We start from the raw sequence: 18,947 nt of genomic DNA on the forward strand, positions 1-18,947 counted from the left end.
AACATCCCCAGAAGATACTTCTCTTCAGATGGTCAGTAAGGGACCCCTCTGAGGATTTATGCATCCTAGACCTGTGATTGCGAACCTATCGCACATGTGTCACAGGTGGAACACAGGGCCCTCTTTGTGGGCACACGTACTGTCACCAGCTGCACTTCTAGGTTCCGTCGCGCGCATGTGTGAAGATATGCTGGTCGGGCGTGCCTGCGTGCAGGGCCAGCCACTCTCTTCCGTGTTTTATCATGTGCATGCGTGAAGACTACCTGGCCAGCGCACACACACACATCAAAACCTGGAAGAGAGTGGCTGGCTGCGCATTATGCACACAGGCAGCTACTCTCTTCCGGGTTACACGCGCTCCTGTATCGGCACTCAGTGGCAAAAAGGTTAGCCACCACTGTCCTAGCCCTCTATAATGCTACCCTCATTTCCAACTTTATAGATGTCCCAATGATCTGACTTTCTTCAATTCCTGGCAGCACTAGCCAATGATGGGGGCCAGGAACTGTAGCAGAACTCTACAATGTGATAATGATCATGATTGATCTATATGGAGATGGGAGAAAGTGAAGGGAGCATCAGAGCTGCAGGTTCCAGCCAGGGGTCCATGTTTCACAACACTTTTCATTTGGCTCCAGCATTGCCTTGATGCTTTTTTTTGTGTGTATCTATGTATAGGAATGAATATTTCTCACAAATCTCTTTTTGCAATCTCGGTAGGTGAGTTGTGAATCTGCTGTCCCTTAGCTGAAAATGGATGAGGCAATAAGAGTGATTTAGGATAACTCTTCTTTGGTCTCAGATCATTTCCTCCTGTGACATCTTAGCTTTAGGCCTTTGTGTTCTCATCCTAAATTTTGCAAACATTTGACCGTTCCAAGAAATACCATCGAAAGAACAATGCAAGGGGGGTGTTTACAAGATAAACTTGCTTTTTTGGCCCTATACCTTTCAGGGGCAAAAGATCAGGATCACACATGAAGTTCCAATTAAACTAAAAAGGTAAAGGTTCCCCTCGCACATACGTGTTAGTCATTCCTGACTCTAGGGGGTGGTGCTCATCTCCATTTCAAAGCCGAAGAGCCAGTGCTGTCCAAAGACGTCTCCATGGTCATGTGGCCGGCATGACTCAATGCCAAAGGTGCATGGAACGCTGTTACCTTCCCACCAAAGGTGGTCCCTATTTTTTTACTTGCATTTTTTACGTGCTTTCGAACTGCTAGGTTGGCAGAAGCTGGGACAAGTAACGGGAGCTCACCCTGTTACGCGGCACTAGGGATTTGAACCGCTGAACTGCCGACCTTTTGATCGACAAGCTCAGCGTCTTACCCACTAAGCCACCCTGTTTCCAATTAAACTAATTAATTACTAATTGTGTCTATGCATAGAAAACTACTCCACTGATGTTTAGCACTAACTTCATGTTAGATATGGTTCACCGGAATTCAAGAGGGGCTTGATTCAGCCCGTTTGTGGTTACGTCAAGACTCTAGGCTGATTCCTCTCTTGATTCCACCACCAGGTTCTGCCACTCCTTCTCCTACACCTCTGCATCCCCAAAATATTTGGGCACACTTACTGATAGGGACGTTCGAAGTCACAAAAGCAATACTGGCTGAACTCCTATGTTCTCCAGCCGCTTCTTGTATCCTCCAGCACATCCTTCTCTTACTACCCATAAAAGTAGAAGTGGAAAAGATTGGATGCTGTTGGAAGAACACCAATCAGGAGTGTGCCGACAACTCCAAGGAGGGTGCTGGGAGAGTAGAAAAATCCAATTATGCATAGCCAGTTCATCATGTTCTGTCAGCTGAATCGGCTTATTAGTAGCTTAATTAGAAACTTCGGTGTCATTTCATGAGGTAGGTTATTGATATTTATATCATGTATAAATATCACGGGCACAATCCATTACGGAGGATTAAAGTTAGATGTTTAAAATTTTCACATGTATTTTTCCCCGCCTCTTGCTAATGTAGAAAGGTATAAACAGTGGAGCCCGCTAGGGATCTGTGGTTTTGAACTTCATAAATATTCTGGAGTATAGAAGGGAGGGGGTGTAATACCAGATCATTTCTGGGTGTTAAAACAAGAACGGGACCAAAAAGAAAAGAAAAGAAATCAAAACAACAAGAATGCAGTGAACATGAGTTTGGCAAATGAACTGTGGTGAAAGCAAGCGTGAAGGGATATACGTTGAGGGGAAACAGCTCAAACAGAGTCTGAGCTAATGTCGACTGACTGGAGAACCTGCTTACCAGGAAACCGAAGCAATAGGAGCCGTGATGGAGGACTTGTGTTCTGCGTTAGGAAAACCACTTGCAGCTACCAAGGCATCCAAGGAGATGACAGGGTGGGATTCTTGGAGAATCAAGGTTAAAATAAAAGAAGAAGGAATGATGAAGGTGCAGTCTAAGAACACCCATCTAGCTAAGGAGATATGGAGGACATTTTCCAGAGACAGGAGAAAAAAAATCACCCTGGAATGCTGGGATTTCTGCTTAAGAATGAGGAGGTCTTTGGATTTTAGGAAGGCAATTTTTTTTTATCATTGAGCTAAGTAGGATGCCATGTTATAAATGCTATACCTTCCAAAGAACTACAATAGCAATAATAATAACAACAATGACAATGTCTTAGGCTGTAACAGAGGGATAGAATCAAGATCATGTGAAGTGTTTAGACTAGACTAGACTAGACTAGACTAGACTGGACTGGACTGGACTGGACTGGAATGGAATGGAATGGAATGGAATGGAATGGAATGGAATAGAATAGAATAGAATTTTATTGGCCAAGTGTGATTGGACACACAAGGAATTTGTCTTGGTGCATATGCTCTCAGTGTACATAAAAGAAAAGATACCTTCAACAAGGTACAACATTTACAACACTTAATGATAGTCATAGGCTACAATTAAGCAATCAGGAAACAATCAATACCATTTTATAATGCCTTGGTAAGATCACACTTGGAATATTGCATCCAGTTTTGGTCGTCATGATATAAAAAAGACACTGAGACTCTAGAAAAAGTGCAGAGAAAAGCAACAAAGACGATTAGGGGACTGAAGGCTAAATATACGAAGAAAAGTTGCAGGAATTAGGTATTTCCAGGAGTGACATGATAGTAGTGTTCCAATATTTGTATGGCTTCCACGAAGAAGAGAATAGGATCAACCTATTCTCCATAGCACCTGGAGGCAGGACAACAAGCAATGGATGGAAACTAATCAAAGGAGAGAAGCAACCTGGAACTTCCTAGAATTTTTCTGACAGTGACAACTATTAAATCAGTGGAATGACTTGCCTCCCGAAATTGTGGGTGCTTCAGGTTTTTAAGAACAGATTGAACAGCCATTTGTCTGAAATGGGACAGCATTTCCTTGTCTGAGCAGTGGGATGGAGTAGAAGACCTCCAAGGTTCTTTTCAACTCTTGTTATTCTGTTAAGAAGAAAAAGAGAGTAGGAAGAGGAGAGAAGCACAATGAAAGACACCCTGGCCACACATCAAAGAGAAAATGAAGTTCCAATTTCTCTCAAAGAACAGGGTCACCCAGTGCAGATGAACCTGGAGAGATTCCCAATATAAAAAAAAGGAAGCACTTCTTTGGAACGTGGAATTGGCAAATGTAAAATACTGTAATGTCCACAACTTGGAGAGTTTTAGAAGGATATCATCGAACTTTTTGTAGGAGGTCTGTACGCCAGTGGAGGAAATGAATTGCTCAGGGCTGTAAATGGGACAGGTTCCATGCAATGATGTCAGCTGACATCAGGTTGGCCAATGCAGAACGGTATGTCAGAATAAATCAGAGGTACAGCTAGATCCTAAAGTAAGAAAAGAAAAATCTGTGCATGTGAAGTCCCTGAGATATGATGTCCTGGTACCATCACTTGGTCAAAATATCACTTAGAACGGAACATGGAACAAAGAACAGAGATGATCAGAGTTGGGAAAGGCCTTGGAGGTCTTCTATTCCAACCCCCTGCTCAAGCAGGAAACCCTACACCATTTCAGACCATTTCAAGCAGGAGACCCTATACCCGTGATGGTGAACCTATGGCATGCGTGCCACAGGTGGCATACGGAGCCATATGTGTGGACACACAAGCATTGCCCTAGCTCAGCTTCAGAGCACATACATTCCGGACTTCCGGTGCCACTGATCTCTCGGTGCTTCCGGTGGGGGAAGGCTGTTTTTGCCCTCCCCAGGCTCCTAAAAAGCCTCTGGAGTCTGGGGAGAGCAAAAAATGGGCCTTCCGGTCCCATCGGAAGTTGGGAAATGGGCTGTTTCCATGGGGTGGAGAAGGCTGTTTTTGCCCTCCCCAGATTCCAAGAAAGCCTCTGGAGCCTGGGGAGGGTGAAAAATGGACCTACTGGGCCCACTGCGTCATCGTGTGCCAAAAGTGGGAGGAGCGCGAGCGGTCCCTTGCACGTGCATGGAGGGGGGCAGAGTGCGTTAAATTATGGGTATGGCCGCGCATGCGCGCGACCCGCCCCACGTTCCCTCTGATTTTGGCACACAATGGCAAAAAGGTTAGTTATCACTGCGCTATACCATATCCAGTCTCTTCTTAAAAGCCTCCAGGGATGGCGCACTTACAACTTCAGAAGGCAAGCTGTTCCACTAGTGGATTGTTCTTACTGTCAGGAAATTTCTCTTTAGTTCTAGGTTGTATCTGTCTTTGATTAGTACCTTCCTTAATACTTAATACCTTCCTTAAAACTTAATACCTTCCTTAATACTTAACACCTTCCTACTTGGGAACTCATTAAAAATACTCTTTACATTAACTTTCAAACCTGTTAGATTGCATTAAAAATTCAAGATTCTTCTGGCTGCTCACTTTGGTATTAAGTCAACTTAATAATTTGAGTAGTAGCAAATGCTGCGATTTTTCCCCCCATTCATACAGCGATTTGGATGATTGTTCGGATTAATGTTTTTATTTCTTGCTTGTACCTGCTAGAAATCTGCTCACCTAGAATCCAGAGATAGTCGCCCCCAACATATTTTCTTCTTTATCCACAAGCAACTCATTTTGGCATTAGAGGGTTAGAAGATAATTTCCCCCACTTGCAAGATTCGGAGCTTTTTAATATGCCTTGTTTTGAGGAATTTCTGGCAAGCAGGCCTACCGAAATTGAAGGCTTTTGTGATCTCCCCAAGGAGCTCAGCTGGAATTGAGATCAAAACCTGCTAGCAATTTGAACGGCGGGATTTTATTGAAGATAAAGTCACTGTGTTTTTGGGTTGAGTTCTTTAGACCAAGGGTCTCCAACCTTGGCAACTTTAAGACTTGTGTGCTTCAACTCCCAGAATACCTCAGCCAGCAAAGCTGGCTAAGGAATTCTGGGAGTTGAAGTCCACAAGTCTTAAAGTTGTCGAAGTTGGAGACCTCTGGTTTAGACGGCACTCAGTTATTTAGAATCTTAGGCTGATCCGTTTGTTCGACTTTTGTCATCCAGGTCTCAGATCTGGGCTTATGGGTTATAATCTCGGCCTTCTTTTACAATTTCCCTTTTGTCATGCAAACAGCTTGAGATGTAACTCAGGCAGAAATTATGGAGCGCAATATAACAGCAGCTTGATAAGCTTTCTGGGGGGGGGGGTATTGTGTGGGTGTGTGTGGGTGTGTGCATGTGTGTGTGTGTGTGGGGCCAGGCCACTAGGATAATTGCTTCAGTAGTGTGTGGGGAGCAAGACCTATTCACCTTTGCTCGCCAAAACAACTTTCAAAAGAACTTTGCCAGCAGAACCATCTGCATAGCACTTTGAGCTAAGAAATATGAAGCACGATAAATGGTAATCCCTAATCCCTTATCAACTGGCCCGCACATTTCTAATTTGCAGTACAGTAGGAGATTGTGTGTATTTTCACGTCATGTGCCGCCTGATCACAGCCGGGAGAGAGAGAGAGAGAGAGAGAGAGAGAGAGAGAACCATGCAAAAACTGTCATTTTCTTCTCGACCTGGCAGGCTGTGTGTGCAACAAGCCCATCGCTTTGTTCAAGTCAACGGACGTGCTACTGAATACCTCTGAGTCTCTCCCCCCCACCCGAGAGAACATCACGGGTTACAATGGAGAAACCAACAAGATTTATATTATACTTGGATACAGCTGTGAGAGATGCATATGAATTTATGGCGTCTGTTTATATAGACTCTGTAAAATCAGAGTTGGTCCTGGAGGTATGCGTGATTGCCATGTTTGAAATTTTTAAAAAGAGAACGCTCCGGGGAGAACGTTGTTTACCAATGCGTTGCACATCATATGGTCTGCATTTTTTTTTCACATTTATGCGCTCCCCGCACATACTGTACATACACATGTGTGCTGTTTCTCAGGCCTGAAGGGCTCCGTAGAATAAGACATTAGTAATGAGGTTAAACCAAAAATAAATCTGAAAAAACAGACTGTAAAATCAGAGTTGATCCTGAAGGTATTAATGATTCAATACCTTCCAGTATGTGTTCCAATATCTCAAGGGTTGCCACAAAGAAAAGGAGGTCAACCTATTCTCCAAAGCAGGAGTCTCCAACTTTGACAACCTGAAGATTTGTGGACTCCAACTCCCAGAATTGAAGGAGTTGAAGTCCACAAGTCTTCAAGTTGCCAAGGTTGGAGACCCCTGCTCCAAAGCACCTAAAGCAGAGATGGTATTCAGCAGGTTCTGACCAGTTCTGGAGAACCGATAGTGGAAATTTTGAGTCGTTCGGAGAACTGGTAGTAAAAATTCTGACTGGCCCTACCTTCATCTGTTCTCTGCCTCCCGAGTCCCAGCTGATTGGGAGGAAATGGGGATTTTTTCAGTAACCTTCCCCTGGATGGGTGGGAAAGGAGATTTTACAGTATCCTTCCCCTGCCATGCCCACCAAGCCACGGCCACCAAGTCACGCCATGGCCACCAAGCCACGCCCACAGAACTGGTAGTAAAAAAAATTGAATCCCACCACTGACCTAAGGGCAGAACAAAAAGCAATTAATGGAAACTAATCAAGGAGAAAACCAACCTAGAACTAAGAAAAAATTTCCTGACAGAACAATTAATCAGTGGAACAGCTTCCCTCCAGATGTTTGTGGGTGCTCTTATCACTGGAAGTTTTTAAGAAGAGATTGGACAACTATTTGTCTGAAATAGTATAGAGTTTTCCTGCTGGAGCAAGAGGTTGGATTAGAAGGCTTCCAAACGTCCCTTCCAACTCTGTTATTCTGTTAAATGAGTGAGAACGAGGGCAGCTTCTTTTCCTCCCAAATCCATCCAAATAATGCATCCGGATAATGTTGCACCCCGATTTTTTTTTTCTTGCTGCTTCTTAAGCCCTATCCATTTGGATAGATTTTGGAATTCTCTCTGGACAATATGTTTACATTTAAAAAGAATCTTCTTTGTGAATAGGATGGGACCGGGATATTTACGGGACCACCTGCTGCCGTCAGTAACCTCCCATCGACCTGTGCGCTCCCACAGAGAGGGTCTCCTCAGGGTGCCGTCAGCCAGACAATGTCGGCTGGCGACCCCCAGGGAAGAGCGTTCTCTGTGGGGGCTCCGGCCCTGTGGAATGAACTATCTGTGGGGCTACGTCTTCTCTCTGATCTTCGGACCTTTAAACACGAGCTCAAAACTTTCTTCTTTCACCAAGCAGGGCTGGCCTAATGATAAATTTTTAATCGAGGGTTTTAGTGAGGTTTTTAAGGGGATTAATCTATTTTATAATTTTTATTTATTAATTTTAAATTTCTCAGCTTATTAAATCAGATTTTTAATGTATATTGTATTTTAATTTTTTTGATATTTATATTTTATTTCTGCTGTATACCGCCCTGAGTCTTCGGAGAAGGGCGGTACAACTGCAATGCTCTCTACATGGGGCTCCCCTTGAGGTGCACCCGGAGACTACAGTTGGTTCAGAATGCGGCCGCGCGGGTGATAGAGGGAGCCACTCGTGGCTCCCATATAACACCGATACTGCGCAGGCTGCACTGGCTACCTGTGGTTTTCCGAGTGCACTTCAAGGTGTTGGTTACCACCTTTAAAGCGCTCCATGGCATAGGACCGGGATATCTTCGGGACCGCCTTCTGTTACCACATGCCTCCCACCGGCCGGTACTCTCCCATAGAAAGGGTCTTCTCAGGGTGCCGTCAGCCAAACAGTGTAGGCTGGCGACCCCCAGGGGGAGAGCCTTCTCTGTGGGCGCACCTACCCTCTGGAACGAGCTTCCCCCAGGACTTCGACAACTTCCTTACCTCCGGACCTTTCGCCGCGAGCTGAAGACATATCTATTCTTTCGAGCAGGACTGGCTTAAATAGGGTTTTTAAATATGGATTTTATTGGGGTTTATTTTTTATATTTTGTACTGTATTTTAAATTTAGGCTAGTTTGAATAAGTTTTTTAAAATGTGTTTTATTGTAATATATTGTATTATTTTATTTGCCTGTTCACCGCCCTGAGTCCTTCGGGAGAAGAGCGGTATAAAAATTAAATAATAATAATAATAATAATAATAATAATAATAATAATAATAATAATAATAATAATAATAAGTATTATTATTATTATTATTATAAAAATACGAAAAATAAATAAATAAAATAAATAAATAAATAAGCAGGCATAGGTAAAGGTAAAGGTTTCCCTTCCCAGTCACGTCTGAGGGTAGTGCTCATTTTATTTCTTAGCAGAGACAGCCAGCATTGTCCAGAGACATTTTTCATGGTCATGTGGCTAGCATGACTATATGCTGATGTCATGGAATAGAGCTGGAAGGGACCTTGGGGGCCCATGGAACTTCCGCGTACAATCCACCTTCCTACCTATTTATCTACTTGCATTTGTGTTATGGCTCCAGCCCCCCCACCTCCCTGGGCCTGGCCCCCTGCTTTTGAACTGCTAGGAGCTGGGACAAGTAATAAGAGCTCATCCCGTTCCACGGTGCTTGGGTCTCGAACCCGGACTGTCAACTTTCTAGCTGGCAAATTCAGCATCTTTAGCTGCTAAGCCATTGAGACCCCTTTACCTTTAATGAGGCTAAATGAAAATTAGATCAAAAAAGTGAGTGAGAACCAGGGGTGAAATCCAGCAGGTTCTGACAGGTTCTGGAGAACCAGTAGCAGAAATTTTGAGTAGTTTGGAGAATCGGCAAATACCACCTCTGGCTGGCCCCAGAGTGGGGTGGGAATGGAGATTTTGCAATATCCTTCTCCCAGGAGTGGGGAGGGAATGGGGATTTTGCAGTATCCTTCCCCTGCCATGCCCATCAAGCCACGCCCACCAAGCCACACCACACCCACCAAGCCACGCCCACAGAACTGGTAGTAAAAAAAATTTGGATTTCACCACTGGTGAGAACTGATGCAATTTATTTTCCATCCAGATGATGCATCCAAACAACGTTGTACTCTGATTTTTTTTTTTCTAGCTGCTTCTTAAACCCTTAAACCATTTGGAAAGATTTTGGACTTCTGCCTGGATGGAGTATTTACATTGACAGAGAATCTTCTTTGTGAATAAGCAGGCATATGGTCCTCCTATTAGCAGAAGATCTGAAAGGGGAAAAGGGCCACTAAAATGCAGAAGGAATATGGCAAGACATAAGCCAGAGTTTAAGGCAGGAAGCATTGTGCCCGGGCTGTGTGGCAGGGTTCACAAAAGCTGCTTCAGCCAACTCATAGACTGGGAATGTTTGGCCAGAATTTGAATTCCCAACCAGATGGAGCCTTCAAAATTTGAGAAGCTGTGGAAGGAAAACTAGAAATGTAGCCATCTTCTCAGGGTTCTTTATGGGTAGAATGTAAGCTATGGAGGTCCCACACAAGCGTCTGATCCAGAGTTTACTTCTCTCTACCTGTTTTGGAGCACCAACTAGTTAGGAATTTTTGTGAGGACGAGGATTTTCTCACAAAACATCCAACAGAATACAAGCCATGAAGCTACCTAAGATTTTTCCAACTGTGAAATTTTTTCCTGATGTGCTTCTCATAGATCAGTCATTCCCTTTCTTTCTCCTTGTTTCCTCTCCCCTCCTAAATAGGACAGCCCTAGCATACCTCAAAGCTTCAACTTCAAAAATTGTAGGTACTCTATCACTGGAGGCTTTTAAGAAGAAACTGAACAGCCATTTGTCTGAAATGGTAGAGGGTCTCCTTTGAACTCTGATGTTCTATGTTCTACCTGATCGTTCTCTTTAGAAGGCCTTTGTAGACCTTGGTCTTCTTAGGTGGGGCCATTCCATTAGAAGCTTTGACACAGTATTTTTCAACCATGGCCTCTTGGGAATATGTGGACTTCAACATGGGGAATGCTGGAAGTCTACATATCTCAAAGTGGCCAAGATTGAGACACACTTACATAAGACCTGAAATAGATTGCTGTTCACACAGCACAACATTAGAGTTGTGCCAGAACCTGCCAGCAATTTTCTTCTTCTCCCCCTTTTCGTTCTGCACAACAGAAGGTTAATATTCAGCATTCAGGTCCAAGAAACGATAATCCTGCGGCATTAACAAGTTTACTGCATAATTAGTTGCATAATTCGGAAAGGGCAAGATAATATAGCTGCCATTTTAAAGTCACAGCTAAGTGATGAAGTTGATGGAATATCGTTTGCAAATAGACCTCAATGCTGAAGGTAGCTCTTTGCCTTTAATTTGCTAACAGAATATTGAAAATTGATGCCCTCATCTTGCTATGAATCAAGGGTTTCTAACCACATTTCACAATAGGACATAGGGAGTTAAAAAAAAACACCAAACAGATCTAAAAATCCATGATTTGTTTTGAGGTTAGTTTAGGCAATTGACATTATTGACCCAATCTATTTAAAAAAACATAGAGATTGCCTTTAAAATGTGAATGTTTAACCTTCTAAGGTTGACTCAGCCTGAAATTTTTCTTTTTAAGTAAGAGTTGAGTTTTATGGTAGCTGTCTGATGTTTTCAAATCAAAGAAACCCACAGGTAGAATATATGGGAGGAAAGCAAACAACACGGAGGGAATTTTAGTTACAATTGAGGGATTTATATTGCTTTGAAAAGATAAAGGTTTCCCCTGTCCAGTTGTGTCCAACTCTAGGGAGTGATGCTCATCTCCATTTCCTAGCTGAGAAGCCAAAGTTGTCCGGAGATGCTTCCATGGTCATGTACCTGGCACGACTATATGCCAAGGTGCATGGAATACTGAAGTGGTACCTATTTATCTACTTGCATTTACAAGATTTTGAACTACTCGGTTGGCATGAGCTGAGGAAAGAATGGGAGCTCACCCCATCTTGTGGTACTTGGGTCTCGAACTGACAACCTTTTGGGTGATCACTCCACCATCTTACATTCTAGACATTGCATCCGCTTTGAATTGTCCCAAGGCAAACCCTTCTTACCAAATCTTCATCACTCATTGAATATCTTTGAGGAACTGTTAATGAGGAATCTTCCCCTGTTTCCTCCTCTCACGTATATCAGTTGTATTTTTCTACCCTATATAGACAGCTTCCAGGCAATGACAATATTTACCGTATTTTTTGGATGAACTTTCCCCCCACCCCCAAAAGAGGCTGAAAATTTGGGTGTATCTTATACTCCAAATGTAACCCCGCCCGCCCACCAGCCCCCACCCTTCGGCCTCAGCATATCCTCTTCCTGGCTGCAGAGATTGCCACAGACAATGGCTTGCGTTTTTGGGCTGTGCGCCTTGCATATTCAGCCTCCAAATGCTCCATTTTGGAGCTGTTCAAGCCTGCTGGGATTGCCAAAACACATCACCGTTGATCGCCACTTCCGCGCATCACGTTTTCAGCATCTGCGCATTGCATTTTAGGCCTCCGCAAGGCCCATTTTTGGCCTCTGCACATTTTCATTTTTGAGCAGCAATTGGCAGCATTGTGCTTTGGCGATCCCTGCAGCCTTGAACGGCTCTCAAACGGAGCATTTGGAGGCTGAAAACATGAGGCGCGGAGCCCAAAATGGCAGCCCGGAACAGCTGCTGTCTTCTCTTACCGCTTCCGTGCTTCGCCTGCTTTAGTCACTGGATCTCCCTCCAACAATCAGCTGTGCTTTTGAAGCTGCTTATCAGGCCCAACAAGCGCACTCACAATCAGTGAAGTAATGTGCTGAAGCTGACTAGGCTAAGGACGCTAGCCAGATGAATACCTGGTAGGCAGAGGCAGAATTTTTTCCCCTATTTTCCCTCCCCAAAAACTAAGGTGCGTCTTATACTCCAAAAAATACAGTACCTCTTAAATATTATTATCTTCAACATTTAAACAGTTTTGATAGACAGGGCCTGTACCAAGGGAGAGAACCTCAAATTGAGGATACCCTCAAATTTGCTCAAGAACAGGACTGATCTTATCCTACTACGGGAGGAGCAGTTGCATTTGTAGACAGCTGGTTAGGACACTAGCAAAAAACAGCACATTTTCATTTGTTTCTGTGTTGTTGTGTTGTGTTAATTCCAAGGCAGCAGTGACATGCCATGAGAATGACGCACACACTTCGTTGCTTAGAGTCTCATCCTGTGCAATTTAGTTATTTACTAAAAATGGGGTGGGGGGAGAACTCAAGACTTGCTGTTTGATAGTGCTAATGGAGAAGGCCCATTATACTCAGGATTGACAAAGGAAAGAGAAATAGGAACATTGGGTCAAGATCTGAAGTTCAACTTCTAGAAGAATTTTTTTATTATTATTTTTGACCCATGGTGACTGGTTCATTATTTAGATCAGGGGGGTCAAACTCATGTCATCATGGCGGTGTCATGTAATGTATCGGGACTTTTTTCCCCCTTCGCTAAACCGGGCGTGGCCAGAACATGACGCATCCGGCCCACGGACCGGGAGCTTGACAGCCCGGATTTAGATCAACTACGCTAATATTTGTGTGGCTTGAATATTTGCATTGTGCAACTATTATTGTGGACCTGCACATTTTTATCTCATTGCAGATGTGTTAAAGCCTCAGTCACTTGCGTGAAGTTTATTACCACTTCTCTAAGTCACAAGAGAAGTTGATACCCCTCAGGTGGGAGTTGCAGCCATCCTATTGGGCCACATCCTGGTCCTGAATGGCAACACACACACACACACACACACACATCCCACAACTGGAGAGGTAGCCTGGCTGGTTAATATTAACTACATATAATATTAATTGCAGGATTCGAATTTGGCCAGTCTAGAGAGGAGAAGGAGTGGGGTAACATGATAGCGGTGTTCCAGTATTTGAGTGGATGCCACAAAGAAGAGTGGGGTCAAATTATTTTCCAAAGTACCAGAAGGCAAGGCTGTATTTCTGGCGGTAGACATTCATACCTTTCATTTAATAGAATAGAATAGAATAGAATAGAATAGAATAGAATAGAATAGAATAGAATAGAATAGAATAGAATAGTTTATTGGCCAAGTGTGATTGGACACACAAGGAATTTGTCTTGGTGCATATGCTCTCAGTGTACATAAAAGAAAAGATACGTTCATCAAGGTACAACATTTACAACACAAATGATGGTCAATATATCAATATAAATCATAAGGATTGCCAGCAACAAAGTTACAGTCATACAGTCATAAGTGGAAAGAGATTGGTGATGGGAACGATGAGAAGATTAATAGTTGTGCAGATTTAGTAAGTAGTTTGACAGTGTTGAGGGAATTATTTGTTTAGCAGAGTGATGGCCTTCGGGAAGAAACTATTCTTATGTCTAGTTGTTCTGGTGTGCAGTGCTCTGTAGCGTTGTTTTGAGTGTAGGAGTTGAAACAGTTTATGTCCAGGGTGCGAGGGGTCTGTAAATATTTTCACGGCCCTCTTCTTGATTCGTGCAGTATACAGGTCCTCAATGGAAGGCAGGTTGGTAGCAATTATTTTTTCTGCAGTTCTAATTATCCTCTGAAGTCTGTGTTTTTCTTGTTGGGTTGCAGAACCGAACCAGACAGTTATAGAGGTGCAAATGACAGACTCAATAATTCCTCTGTAGAATTGGATCAGCAGCTCCTTGGGCAGTTTGAGCTTTCTGAGTTGGCGCAGAAAGAACATTCTTTGTTGTCCTTTTTTGATGATGTTTTTGATGTTAGCTGTCCATTTGAGATCTTGCGATACGATAGAACCTAGAAATTTAAAGGTTTCTACTGTTGATACTGTTTAAACTGTATTTAAATACAGTTTAACTGTATTTAAACTGATATTGTTTAAACTGTATGTCCTTTCAATAAATTCTTGGGAGCTGTTCCTGGGACCTAAACAAGAATAAGAAATCCATTGATGCCAATATGAAGACTAGAGGGACTGTGCCCATCTTAAGGTTATTACAGAGCAATGTTAATGCCGCAGTGCTGTTGTTAATCAGTTGTCTTTCCTTGATTCCCAGCACAAATGGACCCTCGTGGCCTGTCTCCCAGACAGATTAAAAGCGACAGTGACGATGATGACCTACCCAATGTGACTTTGGATAGCGTGAATGAGACTGGATCCACAGCCCTCTCAATAGCCAGAGCTGTTCAAGAGTAAGTATGGAGTCTTCAGGCTGATGCTAAAGTGGGAATACATCATCACGTGCCATTCAGTAGACAGCCAACATCTGATTGGCCAGGCTCGGATAGAGTTGGGGTTATTTCAAATGTCAGAGGAAACTCAACTGATGATACCGGATCTTAAAGACATCTCGGTTGTCTGGGCCACCTCAAAGATGTCTTCTGGTAGATCTTTTTCTGCTTTGCTAGGAAACAATCTGGGTTTACTATTATTATTTGTTTTGAGTTGCTAATTGGAAATGACATGTGACTCTTCCAGAATACAAAGGCTCTTTCAAAAGTGTACTTGTAGGCTTGGGGAGGAGATTTTCCTGTGCATCTGTCCAAGCAATTGATTGGCTTCATTGCAAAGGAAGTCCATTCTCTCTTGAAGCCCTATCCATAGTCCCGGCTTGGATAGATGGTGCAAATACTTGGTGAGGCTTCACACTGATTTAGCATCGGATCATTTTATTAGAACTCAAGAGTCCTTTCTGTACACAAGTAAGAGATTATTGGGGCAGTTTCATACTGCTTTGCACATAAGGCTGAAGAAGACTGATTTCTTTTTAACCACGTTGTGTTGAGCAAGCTAGAAGGAGTCTTTGAAGCAGGCAAAACGGTCATAGTTGTTTAAGGCAGTTTCTAGCTCCTTTTGTCTCCGTTTGTTTGGTTAGCACCCATCTGGTTTGGATAAAATCGGTAGAGGATAGTTTTGCCTGCAAGTGTGTGAACTCTCTTTTCTCTCACACACTCTTTCTGTTCAATCAAACAGATTAGGGTGGTTGTATTTTGGGGATTCTGTGCAATACTTTGCGAGTGGGCAAAGAACTGAATTTTTGTTTGTTTGTGAAAGTGGAAGTATAAATCACCACCATCTTTTAATGACTATAATCCCTTGCGGGGTGGAGTGTGGGCAACTGAATGGAGCTAGCAGAGTGTTTTAATGGCCAGATGCCCTTCCTGTCGCCAATGCGGAGTTTTTGTTCAGCAGATATAGTCTCAGCGTGTGCCCAGAGAGAGAAATATCTTCCTCTACCTAGGATCGAACTCACAGCCTCCTGATCGTGAGGCGAGAGCACCACCTCTAGGCCACTGCACCACCCCAAAGTGGAAGCATAAATACAATTAGTTAAATTAACAATGATGTGGAGATAAAAGTAGTTCTAGGAGCTTTTGGTAGGGTCAACTGCAATGCTCATTCAGCCTGTCCTCCTGTTGCTATACAGGGTGAAGGTGTCTTTCTCTAAGATATGTCTTTAGGAATGAAGGAGCCAGAATGATCCTGGAATGGAGTCTCTAATTCAGAGTTGGACAGAATCCAAGACTAGCATGATCAAGGGATGTTGAGATGTTGATGTTGATCACAGTTTGAACAGAATTGGAAAACCTCTTAATAAACCATATTCTGTGATAGAGAGGATCCAAATCAGTTAAACGTAGGGCTTGAAGAAGCTCACGAAAAGCACAAAAGAATGGTGAAAGCTGAAGTATTGTACTTTGTGATTGTGGTGAACTGCTAAGAGTTATGATACGGGGCTACGTATCAACAAAGCTCCGTAAAGAACTAAATGGAGTTAAGTTGCTACCAGTGCCGTTTACTGCCTCTTCGAGTTTCCCATCTGTGGAATTGCTTTTTCTTGTTTCCTTCCTAGTGTAAAAATAGTTATTTTTATGCATCGGCATGCAATGTTGCTGAACTATGGATGAACCTCCCTTGCCTCTGCATGTGTGTTTAATTCAGTGCATGATCAGAGGCATTAACATGCTGATGCTAGCAAATATTCCTCAAGGAACAAAGGCAGGAATGTGTTCTCTGTAAAGCAATCCGTATTTAGAGGATCGGGGCAGAGTAAGGCCAACGGGGCAGGGAAGTCAGAGGAGATCTGTGCACCAATTGATCAGCAATATTGTACCCTTAGCTTCTATGGGTTCTGGAAGGAAGACAAGGGTAGTGTCATGCTCACCGTCAGAGCCTGAATCTGGAGGGAAGACGAGCTGGAACCTGAGTCTACAGAGATTGAGGGGGCGGCTTTGTTGGCTTTGGAGGAAAGTGGGGAAGGGCAGGACCAGTCAAGCCAGGGCCTTTCAGGATTAGGACAGGTTGTAGACAGGTAGGAACAGGGGCAGGATGAACATTAGAGACAGAGCTCAGGCGAAGAGCAAGGACCATGCCCTCCTGATCCAAGAGCTCGGAGAGTGGAGAGAAGGCATGAACAACGCAGACTGAGCTGGCTACTCAGGAGAAGAGTGCCCCGCCCATCTTCACAAGGCACACCTGGGGAATGAGACTTAAGGAGATGCTGTGGGGACGGGCATTTGTCGGAAACAAATGCTGAGTTCCCGAAGTGTTAAGTGCCGACGTTTGAACTTCCCAAGAGTCCTTGCATTTCCTTCTGGCTTTCTGGACTAATTACTTGGATCCTTTGTTTCCTTCGATTTGCCCTGCTGGATTAATTGCTGTGCAGCCTTGGTGTACACAGCACTGGGCTGGACTATTTGCAGCCAGAGGCTGCTTGAGGTGTATGTGATGGTTTGACATCATTTTGCTCTGGGACTGGCCAAAAGCATGGGAGTGTTTGGGGAAATTTGGAGCAATAAAGGGGTGGTTTGAACTGACAGCTTTTTGTGTTATCTCTGTGCCATGCCCCAGGTCATCACAGGTAGGCTGAGCGCCAAGGCTTCTCGGGAGCTGTTATTTTGAAGCCAACCAGAACACAAGAGAGATCCTGGAGAGAACGCTGGCAAACCATAAGAGGCATGGGAGGAAAGGAGGGTCTGTTTTGTTTTTGTGGGACCACTCTAGAATAGGAATGTTTAATTCCACTTCTAGCAGTTAAAATGCAAAGGGCTACTCTGAACATTTGCTCAAATGCCTACAGTGGATGATACTGAATTTGAACGTCCTCTATAAACAACTGTAAATGAAGAGAGAAGTGGTTGGTATGGCAAAGGTGAAGTGCACTTTCTCCTCATTACTATGCCAGGAGAAGCGATTCTCTGCATTAGAAGTCCCTTTTACTGCCTTAATGCTGCCATGTTGGTTGGTTGTTTATTTCTTTGTTTTTTCCAGTGAAAAAATTTGTCAAGCTTGAAATAAGCAGGAAGATACTTTTCTGCATTCTCATTGTTAATATTTGCCTTGGCATCATTTATGGAAGCCGGTTGGGAAGACCTGAGGGTTGCCAGACAAGGGACAGTTCCTCCTCTGACGTGCAGATGAGTCCCAAGACAGAGCAATTCTTGTGCTCTGGGGAGAATGGAGAGATGCTAGTTCTCCTGCTTGGTGAGAGTATGAGGGAGATTTCCAGTCAAATCTCCAGAATTCCTCTGTTACTTTTTCTCCAACCAGATTCTTCTAGTTCAGAGAGGTAGAAATGGATGAAGGAGGAGCCTCCTCCAAGACATGGAGACATACTCTCCTACTTTGCTTCAGAAATACCTCAAACCAAGTTAGGATCCAGAAAGGCCAACATCAGAAAGGCTGATTGTCTGAAACTGCTCTGAAGCGCCTTGCTTGGTCCTACCTGAGCTGAAATTTGGGACTGAAACCTTTGCCTGCTGCATATCGGCCCAGGGTCCCTTGCTTTGAGGTTGAATTCAGGAAAGTAACTCAGCGGATGCTGGGATAGCAAGTAGGGGGAACCCATTGTTCCTCAACCTTGGCAACTTTAAGATGACTGGACTTCAATTCCCAGAATTCTTCAGCCAGCATCTGAAAATGGTTAAGGTTGAGGAATTCTGGTCTAACCAGTGGTGGTATTCAGCCGGTTTGGACCGGTTCAGGTGAACGGGTAGTGGCCACCTGCAGGTTGGCCGCCCACCCGCCCTGGCGTTATGTCGTCCTATTTAGCCATGTTTCTTAGACACGGGCATGCATGTAAGCCGTGCACACGAGCAAAGCACATGCATGGAAGGCACGCCGGCACATTTTCAGTGCGCAGCGAACCGGTGGTAAAATTATGTGAAACCCACTTCTGAATCTAACCCAGGAGTCTGCAACCTTAAACACTTAAAGAGCCATTTGGACCCATTTCCCACAGAAAAGAAAACACCGGGAGCCACAAAACCCTTCCCGTGCCTGACTATTTCTTGAGTGGCCACAAAACCAGTATATGTAATTGAATTAAACATTCTGTTTTCTTCTGAAACTTTTCTTTACTTGGATTTATCCATGGTTGGCCTACCAGGAGTCGAAAAGCTCAATAAATCTCATGCTGGTGAGTGCTGCACATTGGCGGTTGTGACACATATTTTGAGTGACAGGGAGCCACAGCAGAGGCGTGAAAGAGCCACATGCGGCTCCAGAGCCACAGGTTGCTGATCCCTGGTCTAACCAATTGAAGACAATCAATTCCAGGACTCCAAAGGCAACTTGACCCACCTGAAGCCACATATATTTCAGATGACCAGTGTAGGTCCATGTGATAGCTTCTGGTT

The 18,947-nt window shown here is 43.8% G+C and overlaps 1 protein-coding gene across 1 annotated transcript in view; it reads left to right on the top strand.

Moving 5' to 3' along the window:
* KLF12 (KLF transcription factor 12) overlaps nt 1-18,947 on the top strand; it is a 321,201-nt gene that overhangs the window by 205,589 nt on the left and 96,665 nt on the right. Inside the window, exon 6 of the mRNA XM_058186266.1 lies at nt 14,366-14,501. Coding sequence (XP_058042249.1) covers nt 14,366-14,501 — 136 coding nt within the window. The remainder of the gene's footprint in view (nt 1-14,365; nt 14,502-18,947) is intronic.

The sequence above is a fragment of the Ahaetulla prasina genome, chromosome 5 (assembly GCF_028640845.1).
Source record: "Ahaetulla prasina isolate Xishuangbanna chromosome 5, ASM2864084v1, whole genome shotgun sequence".
Lineage (NCBI taxonomy): Eukaryota > Metazoa > Chordata > Lepidosauria > Squamata > Colubridae > Ahaetulla > Ahaetulla prasina.